This window comes from Rattus norvegicus, chromosome 14 (assembly GCF_021556685.1).
Source record: "Rattus norvegicus strain SHRSP/BbbUtx chromosome 14, alternate assembly SHRSP_T2T, whole genome shotgun sequence".
Lineage (NCBI taxonomy): Eukaryota > Metazoa > Chordata > Mammalia > Rodentia > Muridae > Rattus > Rattus norvegicus.
Window position 1 is genome coordinate 19167501 of NC_141547.1, and position 15532 is coordinate 19183032.

The 15532-nt window shown below is 46.6% G+C and overlaps 2 protein-coding genes across 6 annotated transcripts in view; one reads left to right on the plus strand and one right to left on the minus strand.

Annotated features, from left to right (window-relative positions):
* Positions 1–15532, minus strand: part of Slc4a4 (solute carrier family 4 member 4) — a 450971-nt gene that overhangs the window by 323778 nt on the left and 111661 nt on the right. Inside the window, exon 1 of one of the 5 annotated variants that reach the window (XM_087584436.1) lies at positions 12888–13394. The exons of 3 other annotated variants lie outside the window; for them this stretch is intronic. The gene's annotated coding sequence lies outside the window, so the exon portion shown is untranslated. Of the gene's footprint in view, positions 1–12887; positions 13395–15532 lie in introns of those variants that run through there. One more of the 5 variants, NM_053424.1, reaches the window with a different exon arrangement.
* LOC148001257 (uncharacterized) lies at positions 12715–14622 on the plus strand. Its single transcript, XM_087584497.1, has 2 exons — positions 12715–13774; positions 14454–14622. The coding sequence occupies exon 1, from the start codon at positions 12715–12717 to the stop codon at positions 13660–13662; it is 948 nt and encodes a 315-aa protein (XP_087440623.1). The 3' UTR covers positions 13663–13774; positions 14454–14622.

The window sequence follows — 15532 nt, forward strand, 5'->3', positions numbered from 1 at the left end:
CTGGCAGTTACAGAGGATCCAGAAAATCGTGGCACTTTGCATGAGCCTCACCAGCCTGCAGGTATAAGGAGACCTCAGTAAGGAAGCTGAGATTAGCTGGAGCCGAACATCTTCCCAAGGCCTCCTCTTACTCTCAGGGTCTGCTGGCTCTGCCCTTCACACGACCTGTGTGGATTGTCATTGTGCAATTACCTACAATTTTGTTTTTAGAAAAATATTTAAGGTGCCATAGCTGTCTAATCAGAGATTAAGGCATAAGAGCATGAACAAACTGGTTAATAGCAATACAGCAATTGGTCCACACGTTTCCGCCCTGGGCAGGCTCTCTGAATTGCCTAAAGGTCAAGAGAGGTGGCAAAGGGGAAATTGTCCAATGTGTCGTTATGATGGGAGATAAGGGTGTACAACTCGGTTTACAATGGTGAACATCAAAAATGTTTTAGGACAATTTTAGTTCGGACCCTAATTAGGGAAGCTTCTATAATCAGAAAAAGCTACTGAAGTGAATACTTAACAGTGCTCCTGTTAACTCATGCAGGCAGGTTCACAATTTCCCAGAGTCGGGCTCCGGGCTCCTCCAGAGACTCCTTCTCTTTCCTTGACGCCTTAGACTGTGCCTCCCCATAGCCCAGGCTGTAGGCATTTACTCCATCCCCCTTCTTCCCAAGGCACCACACTCCCTCAGCACTTATATCCCCAGACAGCACCTGAGAACAGAACCCCTGAGTTTACACTTACAGCTGCAGTCCAAGCAGAGAGCTGCTAGAAACCTACATGTTCTAACCTGCTTCTGCTGCTGCTCTGGCTTTTCTACAAAGACTTTATGTTGTTCGGGCTCAAGCGTCTGTCCATCACAGAAGCTAAAACCAGCAGCCAAGTGGGAAGATGTGCTGCTGGGCTTCCAAGCTCTAAATTATGAAAGCACACTGCTACAATGCAAAAAGTTATAAAACACAATCTCTCTCTCAATCTCTCTCTCTCTCTCTCTCTCTCTCTCTCTCTCTCTCTCTCCTCCCCATGTGTGTGTATGTGCCCCCCCTCTCTCTCCCCCCCCATGTGTGTGTGTCTCTCTCCCCCCCGTGTGTGTGTGTTGTGTGTGCCTCTCTCTGTCTCTCTCTGTCTCTCTCTGTCTCTCTGTCTCTCTGTGTCTCTGTCTCTCTCTCCCCTGTGTGTATGTGTGTGTGTTTGTGTGTGTATGTCTCTCTCTCTCTCCCTCCCTCCCTCCCTCCCCCCCATGTGTGTGTCTCTCTCCCCCCGTGTGTGTGTGCCTCTCTCTCTCTCTCTCTCTCTCTCTCTCTCTCTCTCTGTCTCTCTCTGTCTCTCTCTCCCGCCATGTGTGTGTGTCTCTCTCTCTGTCTCTCTCTCTCCCGCCATGTGTGTGTGTCTCTCTCTCTGTCTCTCTCTCTCCCGCCATGTGTGTGTATGTTTCTCTCTCTGTCTCTCTCTCTCCCCATGTATGTCTCTCTCTCTCTCTCTCTCTCTCTCTCTCTCTCTCTCTCTCTCTCTCTCTCTCTCCCCCCGTGTGTGTGTGTGTGTGTGTGTGTGTCTGTCTGTCTCTCTCTCTCTCTCTCCCCGTGTATGTATGTGTGCCTCTTTCTGTCTCTGTCTCTCTCTCCCACGTGTGTGTGTGTGTGTGTGTGTGTGTGTTTTATGTATACACACTCATATAGGTGCATACACCCGTGTGTGTAGAGGCTAGAGGTCAAAACTAGGTATCGTTCTCCATCACTCTCCACCAACTTATTTTTGATTCAGGGTCTGTTTCTGAACCTGGAGCTCAGTAATTGGCTATGGTGAATGGCCAATGAGCTCCCAGAACATGCCTGTCTCCACCTCCCAACTAGTGTTGCTGGCTTGCTCTGCCATACCTGTCTGTTTGCATGGATGCTGGGGGTCCAATATCAGGTATTCGTGTTCATGCAGCAAGTGATTGCCCACTGAGCCAGCCTCCCAGTCCCTGACAATGATTTTAAAACTTTCAGGAAATAAAAATCAACCTCATTTGCTTGGGAAAACAAACAAGTTTTTGGACTGGTGGAATGATTCCAAATCAAGAAATAATATGTAATAGCATCATGTCAATAGCAGCATAGACTGGGTTCAGAGAAACTTAACAGGGTCTATGTGCTCATCTTATAATCTCACGGGTAGCCATGCACATACACTCGCGCCCTATGGTCAAGGTAAGAGCTGAGACATGACAGATGGGAAGATGTCATTAACTGCCATATGGGGTTGGACCCACCATCTTCCAGATCAAGGTTCACTGGGATCTTACAGCAGCACTGTGGAGGAGAGACACATTCCACACAGTAACAGTGAGCTGAACCAACGAAGCTCTATGCAAAGAGAATGGCTCTGGGTAACCTCCTAGACAAAGAGAGAATGGTCACCGGAAGATTAGACCTACTTACAAAATGCCCGTCTTCCCTTTGAAGAAGTATGAACTCGTGGTCCCCCGAGGGATCTCTCCAGATCATTTCCTTTTGGAGAAGCCAGTTTCTCAGTGTGATGAGCAGCACCGAGAAGCATCTACTATGTCAAACTCTGAATATCTTCTGTTGTAACTGGTGCTTCTGGGTCTGAGGAAAGTGTTACACGTCATAGGCTTCAGTGAAATCTCACTCGGACGTCAGATGCCATTGGTTATAATCATAAGCATTCAGACAGCTCTGTCCGTTCTCGGTACTTGACGGGCTCTCTATTTCTCTCCGCCTTTCCAACCATGTCTATCTTCAAAACAAGATAAAGCCCTCTAAGGAATATTGACTTCTTAAGACATATTTTAATTTTGCACGTGCATGAATATTTTGCCTGCATGCATGTACATGCACTATGTGTGTGCAGTGCCTGGGGAGGCCAGAACCGGTCACTAGGTCCCCTGAAATGGAGTTAGAGGTGTTTGTGAGCCACCATGTCAGTGCTGGGGACTCCACCCAGGACCTCTGCAAGAGCACACTGCTCGGATCCACTGTGCCATCGCTCCAGCCCCTCGAGGGAACATTCCCAATGACACTTCATACAGTCCAACGCATGCACAAAGAGTACGTGAAAGCCCTCAGTATGAGATAATTAAACTCAAATATGTGGCCAAGTGTATTACTTTTCAACATACTAAGAAGCAGTGAACTAGAAATACTACACATACAAACAAACAAAAGCTCATCTACCCAGCAACTGAATACGCTACCCCTTCACACATACTGTAAGGCAAGTGATCAAACACGTAACACGGAGATATAATGATAGTCTCATGCCTGTCAATATTGCTTACTTAATTATATTTGTATAACATCTCGCAGAGATCTTATAAGAACATCTGGACTTAAAACTCCTTACTTAAGACTCAAAATATGGTAAACAAAAAAACAATTGGAATGAGAAAGCACCAAGATGTCTTTTAGGAATCTTAAAAATGGGAGGATATTGAATAAAGGACTGGGAAAACGTCCTGCCCTGCATTTTAACAACTTCTTGTGTTAGCCTATAATGATTCCAAAAGAAGCTAAATGATCCCTACAATGGGACTGGAAGGGTGGCTCAGTGCTTAGGAGTGCCAGACAGACAGACAGTAAGGACTGACTCTGGATCCCAGGACCCACATAACAGTCAGGAATCAGCACACATCTGTTAAGATTCGTGGAAGCCAATGACTCCTGGTCTCCACAGGAGTACACTCATGCGCATGCACACGTGTATACACACACACACACACACACACAGAGAGAGAGAGAGAGAGAGAGAGAGAGAGAGAGAGAGAAACTTCTCTTAAAAAATAAATAAAATTTAAAAGCCTTAAGACACTATTAATACTCTTAATCTCAAATAAATAGTAAGAGTGTGTACAACACAGAGAACAAAGAAGGCAATCAAATCGAAATGCGTTGTTTTCCAACGATCAACAACAGAAGACAAATACTTCTAACAAAATTTTACCCCAAACTTACTGGATCCCGAACGTCATTAGTAAGAAAAGTCACAAGACGGGTACAGAGGGGCAGGACAACAAGGAGTCACAGCTGCTACCTGCGGTCAGTTCCTCCAGAAGTCTGACTCAGGCATTTTAAGTCTTTTTTGCTCTAGCTTGTTCAGTCAAGGCAGCAGCGAGAAAGATGTGTACCCCAGACTGAAAGAGTGTTCAACATAGAAAGAACTGTGTGCTCACCTGAGAGCGAGCTAAAACAGCGCAGAAGTGTGAGCAGTGACAGAAGCGTGAGCAGTGAGTGTTCAGGCAGAATTCACTGCCAAAATGTTTGGTAGAAAGAAAAAATATCCAATTACTTGAGCTTTATTTTCTTCTGGTGTTTCTGAATGGGCTTTCCTTTTATTTCCCTTACATATCTTCAAGGGAAGCTATCTGATCTTGTTCATCTAAATCCTTTGACACATCCCTATCTGCCTCTGCTCACTTCCCTGGCAAAGAAGCTCAACTCGTAATGGTGAGAATGTGTGAGCCTTGTGTTTCTGCCGGATCTGTTAATGCCCAGAGGTGACTGACTGTGATCATCAGAACTTCAACAAGCTCCCTGTTAGGGATCAATTCTAATGATTTATCTTAATTCAGTTCCCAAAAATCACACAGGAATCTACATGTCCTGATGCTGAGGGTCCCTGTCCCCAATTGGTTTTTGATTAATCGATAAAGAGCCAACAGCCAATAGCTGGGCAGGGTAAAAGAGAAGGGACTTTTAGCATGCCTGGGCAAGAAGACAGGGGAGAAGAAGGGCAAGAGGCCTAGGACAGACCATGCCATCACAGAGAAGCAGAGAGAGCAGACTTAAAGGCCTACCAACATGTAAGAATCCAGGAAAGTGGCCCTAGGGGCCCACTCCCCCAATTGTGTCTGGGGTAGCAGAGATGAAATACAGATTTTAAAAGGTGTTAACTCAGGTATACCAGATGGAGTGTGTGCTAGCTGCAGGAGGCTTGGGAGTGCCTAACCACTGAGCTAGTCGAGGCATATTTAAACACTCTCTCTCTCTCTCTCTCTCTCTCTCTCTCTCTCTCTCTCTCTCTCTCTGTGTGTGTGTGTGTGTGTGTGTGTGTGTGTGTGTGTGTGTGTGTGTTTCATTCATGAATCCAGAGTTCTTGGGCAGGTGTAGAGCATGTGTGACCCGCCGCCCGCCAGGAGCTCAGTGTAGATTAACAATTCACCATTGCCTCTCCCTTCCAAGAGGCCCAACTCTGCTAACGTGGTGAGTGCTCCCCTCCCTTCCTAAGGTCACAGTCTATAGAGGGGCAAGGAATGAAGAAATGTGCGGAGCAGTTCAACTGCCGTCTTGCTGTGGCTATGGCCATGCACCTCCCAAGAGGACGGCCTTAGAGTGCAGCCATCGATGCCTGTAAAGCGTGTATTAAAGACATTAGGTCTGTTGCATCAAGTCATGTAGACAACAGATCCCCCTGCTGAGGACACTAGAAATGAAGAGCGTATTCACTTCTATTTTTACACCAGTTTAGACACTAGAGTTATTATAATCCAATTCTTTAAACAGTTACCCCTGGGCTGGAGAGATGGCTCGGCAGTTAAGAGTACTGGCTGCTCTTCCAGAGGATCCAGGTTCGATTCCTAGCACTCACATGGCAGGTTACAACTCCCTGTAACTCTAGTTTTAGAGGATCTGTGGTCCTCTTTTGGAGTCTTTGGACACCTGCATTTCTGTATATATTCTCACATGCAGATACTCACATCTATATATAGTTTTAAAGTGATAACTCTTATCTTAAAAGATACACACAATCATTATTCTTCCAAAAAAATCCATAATCTCAATCTTTTGAAAATCCCAAGTACTGAATAAACATCAAAGGGAGGATCCAGGTGTTTGTGGAAAAACAAAAACAAAAACCTCTCTGAGGGACTAGTTTAACAAGGCATGGTCACTCTTCGTTTTCATTTCCAGTTCCCATTGAATCACGCCTTTACCAGAAAACAAAGTCTGCCTACGACACCAGAAAAGTCCATTTCCCATCCAGTCAGCCCATTTGGGTCAAGCACAGATGAGGTATACATCTAAAATGTAAGCGTCATCCCTATAAATGCAATCCGGCATGTGATGCTGAAGAAACGCTACTTACCCGATAGAGTATTAAAAAAGCAAAAGAAACAAAAAACAAACAGACAGAAAAAAATAATTGCACTTAAGTGATGAGACCAAAGTAACCCAGAGTGCCAACAGCTCTACGAAGCAAAGAAATAAATAAATAAGCCCAATACAAAAGAAAGAAAAAAGAAGCCTTTGGGTAAAAACTGCAATCAGATGTCCATATAAAAATCCATCCTCCAGGGGACTGGAGAGACGGTTCAGTGGTTAAGAGCATTGGCTTTGGGGCTGGGGATTTAGCTCAGTGGTAGAGCGCTTACCTAGGAAGCGCAAGGCCCTGGGTTCGATCCCCAGCTCCGAAAAAAAGAACCAAAAAAAAAAAAAAAAAAAAAAAGAGCATTGGCTGCTCTTCCAGAGGTCCTGAGTTCAATTCCCAGCAACCACATGGTGGCTTCATAACCATCTGTAATGGGATCTGATGACCTCTTCTGGTGTGTCTGAACACACCAGACATATGAGTGGTAGTGACCTCCTATACATAAAATAAGTAAAGTCTTTTTCAAAAAATAAATAAAAACCCGTCTTCCTTGCATTGCCAGTCTGATTTGCAAAGTGAAACAAACCTACCACTGATTAAAAGCACCATGTGATCCTACACACACACACACACACACACACACACACACACACACACACACACACAGACGCTCGCGCGCGCATAAACACACACACATTCTAATTCTGTTGAATAGGCAAAAGAAAAAAGTCTCTAAATGAGCCATTAGCTGAGAGTCAGGAGTTAAGAGCTGCTGCTTCACAATGCTGGCAAGGCTGTGCTCTGCACCTGGACTTTCATGTTCCAATTGGCATGTGTGAGAAACACTGTATCCCCACTGAGTGGAAAGAGTTCTTCCTGAACTCCAGCTTTCAGTCGATATTCTTCCCTAAATGTTCAACTCTGTGTGCAACATGGCTTCCAAAGTTTCCGTACTGGAGGAGCCACTACGGTATTCTAGATCTGGAAATGTGTTGCCTAGCACTCTAATTACAGAAGCTAAAAATATATAGTGTGTAGGCTTTGGGGGAATTGTCCATGAAGTGAAGAGCAATATAATCATTTTTCAAGGGTGCTTTAGGTCTGCTGTGTGTTCCATGGGGCACAGACTTAATGTGACCCATATAATGACACGGGTGATCTCAAACTGCTGACTGTTAAGAATCAATCTCCAACATAATGTTTCACAAACCCTGGTCAAGCGTCAGCTTTATCGACAAAACGTAAAAGTCTTAGAGGGAAACCTGGGAAACACAGTTCGAGTTACTCTGAGTAAGAACCTAAGAAAGATAACAAAATGTGTTGTTCATTCAGTGAGCCAAACATTTATTAATATGCCGGCAACTGCTCTCGGTGCTGGCACAATTCACGAATAAAGAGCCCTGCAGAACACAATGATGATAATAGCTAACATATGTATAACTCGGAACAAAGCTTAATAAAGATCATTTGGTGGAAGGCTGAAACCTCCTCTGGGAGTTGAGCTCTATGGTGACTTTGGTTAAAAAAAAATTTTTTTTAAACTGACAACTTTTTAAATTCCACAAATCAAAGGTTGAATAGTGTAAGACATTTGAGTCTTCAAATCCTGTGTCTTCTGAAAGCAGGTCTCCATCAAACCCTGGGCAAAGCAACATTACAGGACACGTGACTGTCCTGTTGAGTTGCTGTAATGGAAAAGGCCAGTTCTACATGCCTTAGAGTGTTCGTTCAAAGTTGGGCTTTAGCCTATTTTTTTAAGGATGGGATTTTATAGATTCCTACCATTGGGACAGTCGAGTTCAAATGTTCCTAATCTCTTTCCATAATGACAGTCCTTAGAAGAAGGCACTACTGGTGAGGGAGTTTGCCTGACTGGCTGTGCTTTCTAATCAAGTAAATGAAGTTAATTTCCCAGGCATTTAAGCCTTCCTTACTTGGAATAATATATTAGAAAGTTCAGGAGCCAAAACAAAGACAATAACAACTAAGCCAATGGTATACCTGAGAAGGATTTGAAAGAGTACACTGGACAGTGTAAATAAAACCCATGATGGAATGCATTCATACAGACTGGGTAAGACATACTATGCCCAAAAGGCCCACTGTTCATAAAGGTGTTTGTGGACGTCTTTCATTCACTGCATGCAGAAAGATGGATCTGCATCAACTCTGAGGGAAGATTCCATCTACTAACCCAAATCTAACAACTGAACTCAATACACAGGACTAAGTTCTCCACACTTAACTAAAAGAATCCATCAAGACTAGAACAGATAAATGTATCATCCTATTCCCCTGTGAGGCAGCAACCCCTCTTCCTCTTTCCTTTTTCAGAACAATGAGAGTAAACAAACTTGCTACCCGTGAGCCAAGACTGAATCTCCCAAATGTAGCATCAAACAAGAAAGGTCAGACCCCCACGCCTCAGGAGTGAGAAGTGACTGTTGAAGGAAACAGTGGCTGTCAGTGGAGGGGACAGGAGCCTCCGAAGCTTCCATCGACCTGCGTCCTGACGCGAGTGCTGGTTACAGGGATGGAGTCACTCAAGTAGATTGTTGAGCTGTTTTCTGATGTTTCAGTGGCATTTGAGATGTTCTGACTACATATTGCACCTTGATAAAAACTTAAATAGAAGAGGCTGATGGAAGGAGTGAGGGGAAAAAGGGATAGAAGAAGAGGGGTGCTGCCTTACGTGACACTATCAAGTCTTAAACTCTACCCTTTAGTTCTGTTTATGGTCTTTAGGCCTCCTCTTCTTTTACCAACAAGCTGCCCCCTCAGCTGGCTCAACGTCTGTTCTGTTTTCTTGTTTTCTGTTGGCTGGGATTTAGAGGTCTTACAGCAATTGTAACTCTAATGTGCTTCATACATGAAGACTAAGAGCTCTCCTGCGTGACAGGAGCCCTCCTCAGCATGTGTCTTCTCTCTGCTGCTCAAAGCCTCTCTTTCCAGAGAGCACACCAAATAGATGACCATGTAACTAGATCCCAGCAATCATTAGGAGGTCTCCACGGCAAAACTGGAATTAAGTATTAGAAAAGCCCAGTCTCCTTAGGTTTTCTCATTTGAAAATAGTATAGAGTGGTCTGTTCATGGGTTAGGATGGTCACAAAGACAAAAAAAGGATACCTCACTTCCTATTAATGACATTAGGAAAAGCTTTCTTACTATGTCACTCACAAAAGAGCAGGTTTCAATATGATGTAGCCTCTTTCTCTTTCTTTTTTTAAATTTCTGTTTTATTTTAATGTCACCCAAAAGTATCTCAAAAACTCTATTCAATACAAATTCAACAAAGCAGGAGGAAAATAAGACTCCCAAGATGCCGGTTGTGGATTACTAATGTCCTTCCAGGACTTAACTTATGTACTTCACGTCAGTGTGAATTCTGCATGAGAATAGACTGAGCTCCCAAGACAGAAGTCACCACTGACACACCCAGACTGAGAATCAACCAGGGCATCACGTGCAGCAGTGTAGAATCTAAAACCTCATTGCTGAAGTGAGTGGGCACTGCTGATGGACCGCATGGCCCATCAGTGACGAAGACCACATTAAGTGGGATGAACTCTCAAGTGCTTTACCCTCTTCCTGTGTGACTGAAATACCACCCATCCTCTTCCCCCTCGTCATTAGATGAAGGTGAAGCAGCGGTCTGCAGATAGAATGTGTGTTCCAGCCCCCACCAATAGCTTCCCAGGGTGTTTTTAAAAAAAGTTTTCAGTTGCAGATAAGCATAAAAACCTCTTCCATCCGCTTGATTTTCGGGGGAAGAGGACCGTGTTTTGGCTCCCACAAACAACAGACGGAAGTGATTTCACCACAACGATTATTACTATTTCTACTGCCATCCGTTTTCAATACAGCTCCCTAGTCCAAGGGCAACAAAGACATTATTACTAAGGAGTATATACCACTGAGTGCGTCATGTAGAAGACTGGAGGAACCGTCTCCTCTCTTCCACCTCACAGCAGGTAAATAAAGGCTAAAGGCATCACCAACCACACTCTCACCCTAAGGAGGGGCCTTGTCAACTGTCATTGCACTCTCTGCTAGGGCCAGAGAGATTCAGGACAAGCCATAGCCTCGGAGTCATTATGACAGTAGCAAATGTGTCCGAAGATAAAATACATGAGCCACCTCTGAATCCGTATGGTTTCGTGGATAAATACACAGATTAGACAGCGCTGTGTAAAAGATTGTCCACATCTACGGCTGTAAATCCACGCAGTGGTGGGTACATGAAATGCCTTCAAGTTAGGACACAAGCATCCATGACCAAAATGTACCAAGTGAATGAATATTGAGAGTTGGGCAGAAAAAAATTGTACCCAATGTACCCCTGACCTTATATCAAACATCAAATAAGATAAGTGGTCTGTTTACAGCTTCCTCGGGCCAATCAGTCATGTTGCCTGATCCCTTCCATTTTGAAATTAAAAAAAAAAAAAAAACTTGGAAACCTTAATCATCGTCATGTGTTCTTTCCAACCCAGACCTGATTATGCATCAAATCCAGACTTAAGACTTTATTCCTAGTGTTTAAAATGAACACCAAGGAGAACAAGCTAAGCTGGGTGTCCTGGCCACACTTGAGGAGCAGTGAATTCTCCCAGGAATTCTCCCCTAACAATAGCAGTCCTCATGGACTGCAGCGCCCTCAAAGGCAGGCAGGGAAACCTGATTACCTACCATGATTCACAGTGTGTTTCCTTCCCTAAGTGCTGTTTTCCTTTAAGATGTGAGCTAGGGCCAGACTATCGTGCGTGTTATCAGAACAAGAGATCAGAATCTTCAAATTGTACTTGCCAGCGCTCAGTGAAAAATGAGATTACCACCAGGGTGTGCTGGGAGATGTCGCAGAGGTTGCCTGGTTTCTAACACGATTTTCTCCCACTACAATTGCATGTCTTCTTTTCATACAGCATTTCTATAAATCCAAATGTCTTCGTGTAAAATAATGGCATTTGTGTACAAACACTGCAAGCTCTCTTATGTTCGTAGAGTGAACCAAAAGAAATACATTGAGTGTACTTCTGACCACCTGAAAAGCCCACCTGCCTTTTAGGTCTTCAAAAATAGCCCTCCAACAGATATTGACATTTTCATGCTGCAAAGTAAAAGGGATGAGGGTTTCTGCTTTCTCAAATATACCTGGCACTACCAAAATATCCCATTTTCTGTCTCTCACCCCATTCATATATGTGCCCTATGCCTCAAGAATTCACAGCAGAAGTTTCCTATCCTATCTAGGTATGAGAGTTTTGTACCATCTCACCTATACTTGGAGATACGGTAGAAACTACTAAATGTCACAACTTAACGTAAGAGATCAGAATCCTGTTTAGATCTAACTTTAAAATGAAAGTAAAAGTTTTTCTCTGCTATGAAAGCTTTACAAAGCAGGCAGGCTTCCTTTGAATGAAATACAAAAGTCTCAGTCTAAGGTACAATAATGACTGGAAAGTATTTCACTAATGTGACAAACACAAGGACCAGGGTTCTTAGAAACTTTTTTTTTAAGTCTTTGAGCCGCCGAGGACAGGACTGGCTGCCTGAGAGAATCTCTTCAAATCACAGTGAGAATGGCACCAGTGAGTGATATACACTTCCATTCAGCTAATATTGCAACCCTAAGTCCCTGATTAAGAAAGGGAAGCTCCATGCAGCGCCTCACGAAAGAGCCTTTCCAGGATTTGAGACTGTGTTACTGTTGCAGTGTCCGGGAGTTCTCACCCAGAGCAAGTTTGTCTGGCACTGAAGTGAAAAGGGAGAGAGAAGTAAGTGGCGAGGGGAAGAGAGAGGTGCTTTGAGCACTTCTACTTCAGACTGGAAGAACTTGCAGCAGGCGATCACGCTGAGAAGGTGGGGCCTCCAGGAGGGAGGGAAAGGCAAACCTACACCTTTATGGGGAACCGAGAAGTACACCACACTCTAGGGCCGAGGCAGAAATGCTTTCTTGGCGTTTCCCAAGTTGAGGGGTTTTCTTTTTCCCTTCTGTTCTTGGAGAACTTTCCTCCTTGTGGACCTTGCTGCAGTTAGCTGCTGTCGCTCAGTGGCTGTTCTTAACAGACTGCCAAAGGCTGAGTGCAATGCACTTAAGAAAGGAATCACCTGTCCTTGCCAAGATGCACACGCTGCCCAGTACCTGAGCGAGAGCTCCGCCGTCGCCAGCCCACAGAAATCCCAGTTTAACCTCTGTCTCCCCCTTGCAAATAAATATGTGCCGCTAGCAGAGAATCTGCCTGACTCACCCCCGCCTCCGGCGTGCCAGGGAAAGATGCAAGTCTTGGAGCGGACAGTGGAGTAGGGACCTCGGCCTCGATGGCACTGTTGCCCCAACCTCTACAACTTAAGGATCTGGGGGTGTGTCCCCCCTCAAGCAGGTTCCCAGCCACACCGCGACCACCCCGGGCTCAAAGAAACACAAGTGTCACTGCTCTTGAGCCCAGCCCGGGCGTCCACTGGCCCCACAGTCGTGGCAACAACGCCCGGTTACGTGCAGGCGACTATGCAGTAAGGGGAAAACAGAACCACCCAAAGTCGTCATCTGAACGCTGAGACGGAATAAAAAGTACTTTTTCCGCAGCAACAGCGGCGGTGTCCACACTTCGCGGGCGCCCAGCCCAGGGGATGCCCGGCCCGCCACTGACCTCTCTCTCTCTCTCCCTCTTTCTCTCTCTGCGTCCCTGCCTGGACGCACCGAGGCCGCCAGCGCGCCCTGCGGGACCGCCACCCAATGCCCACCGCGCGAGCCAGGCTTGGAGACGTGGCCGACCCTCCCTGCCACCGCTCCGGCCACTCACCTCCTGGGATCGGGCTTCCGTCGCTCCTCCAGTTTGGCGACCGAATGTGAGGCTGCAGCGGCCGCCGCCGCCGCTGCCGCCGCCGCCGCTTTCGCCGCCACCTCGGCCGCCGCCGCCACCTAAGCTCTGCCCCGCGCGCCGCCGGGGCTGGGAGGCGGGGGAGAGCTGGGACCGGAGCGGCGTGGGCTGGGAAGTTGGCGCGGCCGGTCGCAGCGCGCGCGGGGCAGCGGTCGCAACTTTGGCGCCGGGTGGGTGGCTGCGTGCTGTGCGCCCGGGAGGCGGCCGAGGGGCGAGGGCAGTCGCGGGAGGGTCGGCCCCGCGGGGAGGGATCGGCGACGCTGAGCGGAGGTGCCGGCCTCGGGGAGGGGACGGCCGCGGCGGGGCGGCTCCGCTCTACTCTGCCTCCCGCAGTTCCCGCGTGTGCGCCCGGCTCTCCGTGGGGCTGCCGGGAACCGACGCTGCAGCCGGGGCCAGGCTCGGGGATGGGCTTGGAGGCCGAAGCTGTGTGGCGAGCGCGAGCCCGCGATCCATATTTAAAGCGGCGAGTGGCCTCGGCCGGCCCCCTGCCCTGCCCTCGCTCGCGCCCGCCCGGCCCCCTCGGCTCCCGGCCGCCGCGCGGCGTCAGCCGCCCGGGCTTCGGTGGAGGGGAGGGGCCTCGGACCGCGCCGCCCCCGCTGGGGGCTCAGCACGCCGCGCCCTCCCGGGGCTGGAGGGGGCATCTGGCTCCCGACCCTGCAGCCTCGCCGCGCCAGGCTTCTGTGGCGCCCAGAGATAGGTTCAACGTTTCATCCAGCTGGCCTCAGTTCCCTCACATGGGAAAAAACCTGAAGTTGTCTGTGATTTTTCCCAGCCCAGATCATTCCGGATGCTACTCTGCAAAACTTGGGGTGTGTTGGTAAAGAAAGTGTTGTCAGCGCCCAGTGTCGAGTCACCAGTCACCGTTTTTTTGTTTTTTTGTTTTTTGGGGTTTTTTTGTTTTGTTTTGTTGTTGTTGTTGTTGTTGTTGTTGTTGTTGTTTTGTTTTTGACAAAGGATGTCTGGGGACACGGGGATGTCATTGGTGTCTGGGTTAAGGAAACACCCTCAGCCATCCAAGGCAGGTTCTTGCGTTTGCAAAATGACTTTTCATATTTACTAGGCTGCTGAGGCTGAACTAGATCCCCTTTTCCAAACAAATCACAATTATGCCAATGGCCCAGAACTATTAAGATCAGTTAAGAAACCCTTTAAGGTACGAGCAGTTACCAGCACAGGCACCATCTAATATTCTGAAGACTGCTATAGAGGGGCCATTTAATGGGCTTAAGACACACGACATAGGGTGCAAACACAGCTGTTTCCTGTTCATGCATTTTGTATGTGAAAGTCACTGCTCAGACTCCACACAGCCACCCAAACACACAAGCCCCGGGAGAAGTCACTTCACATACTATCTCTTGCTTACAGCATTTCTAATATAGGTAATAATATTCCAGAGAAGGAAGTCTTTGAGTGTAGAGGTGAAAATAGAGTAATGGTAGAGTCACTGCATTTTTCTTTTCCTTTCTTTCCTTTTCCGTTCTTCAGTATCTAGAACTGGAGAAGATCCGTGGTGTCTCCCCTGGGGCTGGAGAAGCAGATACAGAGGTTGTGTTTGGGGAGAGCTGGTGTGTGTAAAACCCTTACTCAACACTCAGCGAGCACTGGGAACCACCCCAAGTTGCCTAATGTCTGAAATTAAAATGCACTAATGTCATGTGTTTGGCTGTTGTCGTCTCTGGCTTGCGTTCATGTTCACACATTCTACAAAACCTACGGCAGCGATCCGGGCCATTGAGAAGTGAAGGCCGAACAAGATATAACCTTTAAATCCCCCCCCCCAAGTAATTATATTTTGTCTCGAGGCTAATGTTGGAAGTAACTGTCACTCCTAAAAACCCAGCAAGAATCAGCAATCCCAACGCTCATGAGCAAAAAGAAATCACTTTTGTATTAAGAATTGCCACTGCTGATCAGCAGTTTTCCATGCCGTGGATTATGTATTGCAACATTGCTGGCAATTTCTCATTATAGTCGTGAACCGGCCATGAATAGTCAGCTTTAGTGACTGTCTGAGAAAGGGAAAGTCCAAGAAACACATTTCCCATGTACTTGGCTGCAAAATATGTCAAAATGCCCTTCATGCAAATTGATAGGTAACCCCTGGAGGCATTTTATTATCAAGATTGGCAAGAATTTGCCCCGTAAGGGGGTATAGAGCTGGTGAGCAGGGTTGGGGGTGGGAGGCGAGAATGAGGACTGTGGAGTGAAATTTGGTATGTGTCTTAAATTAATGAGGAAAGAATTGGCCTTGGCCGACAGCCTGCTAGCTCTGTTATCACTCTGCACTTGGTGTTTGCGATCCCACAATTAAAAAGGCATGTTCCATTTCCTTTCCTATTGATTACTGTCCAGTAATAGAGATTCATGTGCTTCCCTTGGAAAGGTCATGATTAACTTTTTGTTAACGCTGTGTGTGGTCGGTCACCTTTGCTTTTGCCATTCCGAGCAAGGACAATAAATACTGAGGGTCTTGTCTTTTATTTCTCCCCAACCTGCTCTAAAATATACACTATCACCTTTGAGTCTCATAAATGCAGAGAAAGATTCATTTGCTCTTTTTCTCC

Excerpts from the sequence above, each read along its gene's own strand:
- LOC148001257 (XM_087584497.1), top strand. The coding sequence starts at position 12,715 with ATGCCCGGCCCGCCACTGACCTCTCTCTCTCTCTCCCTCTTTCTCTCT.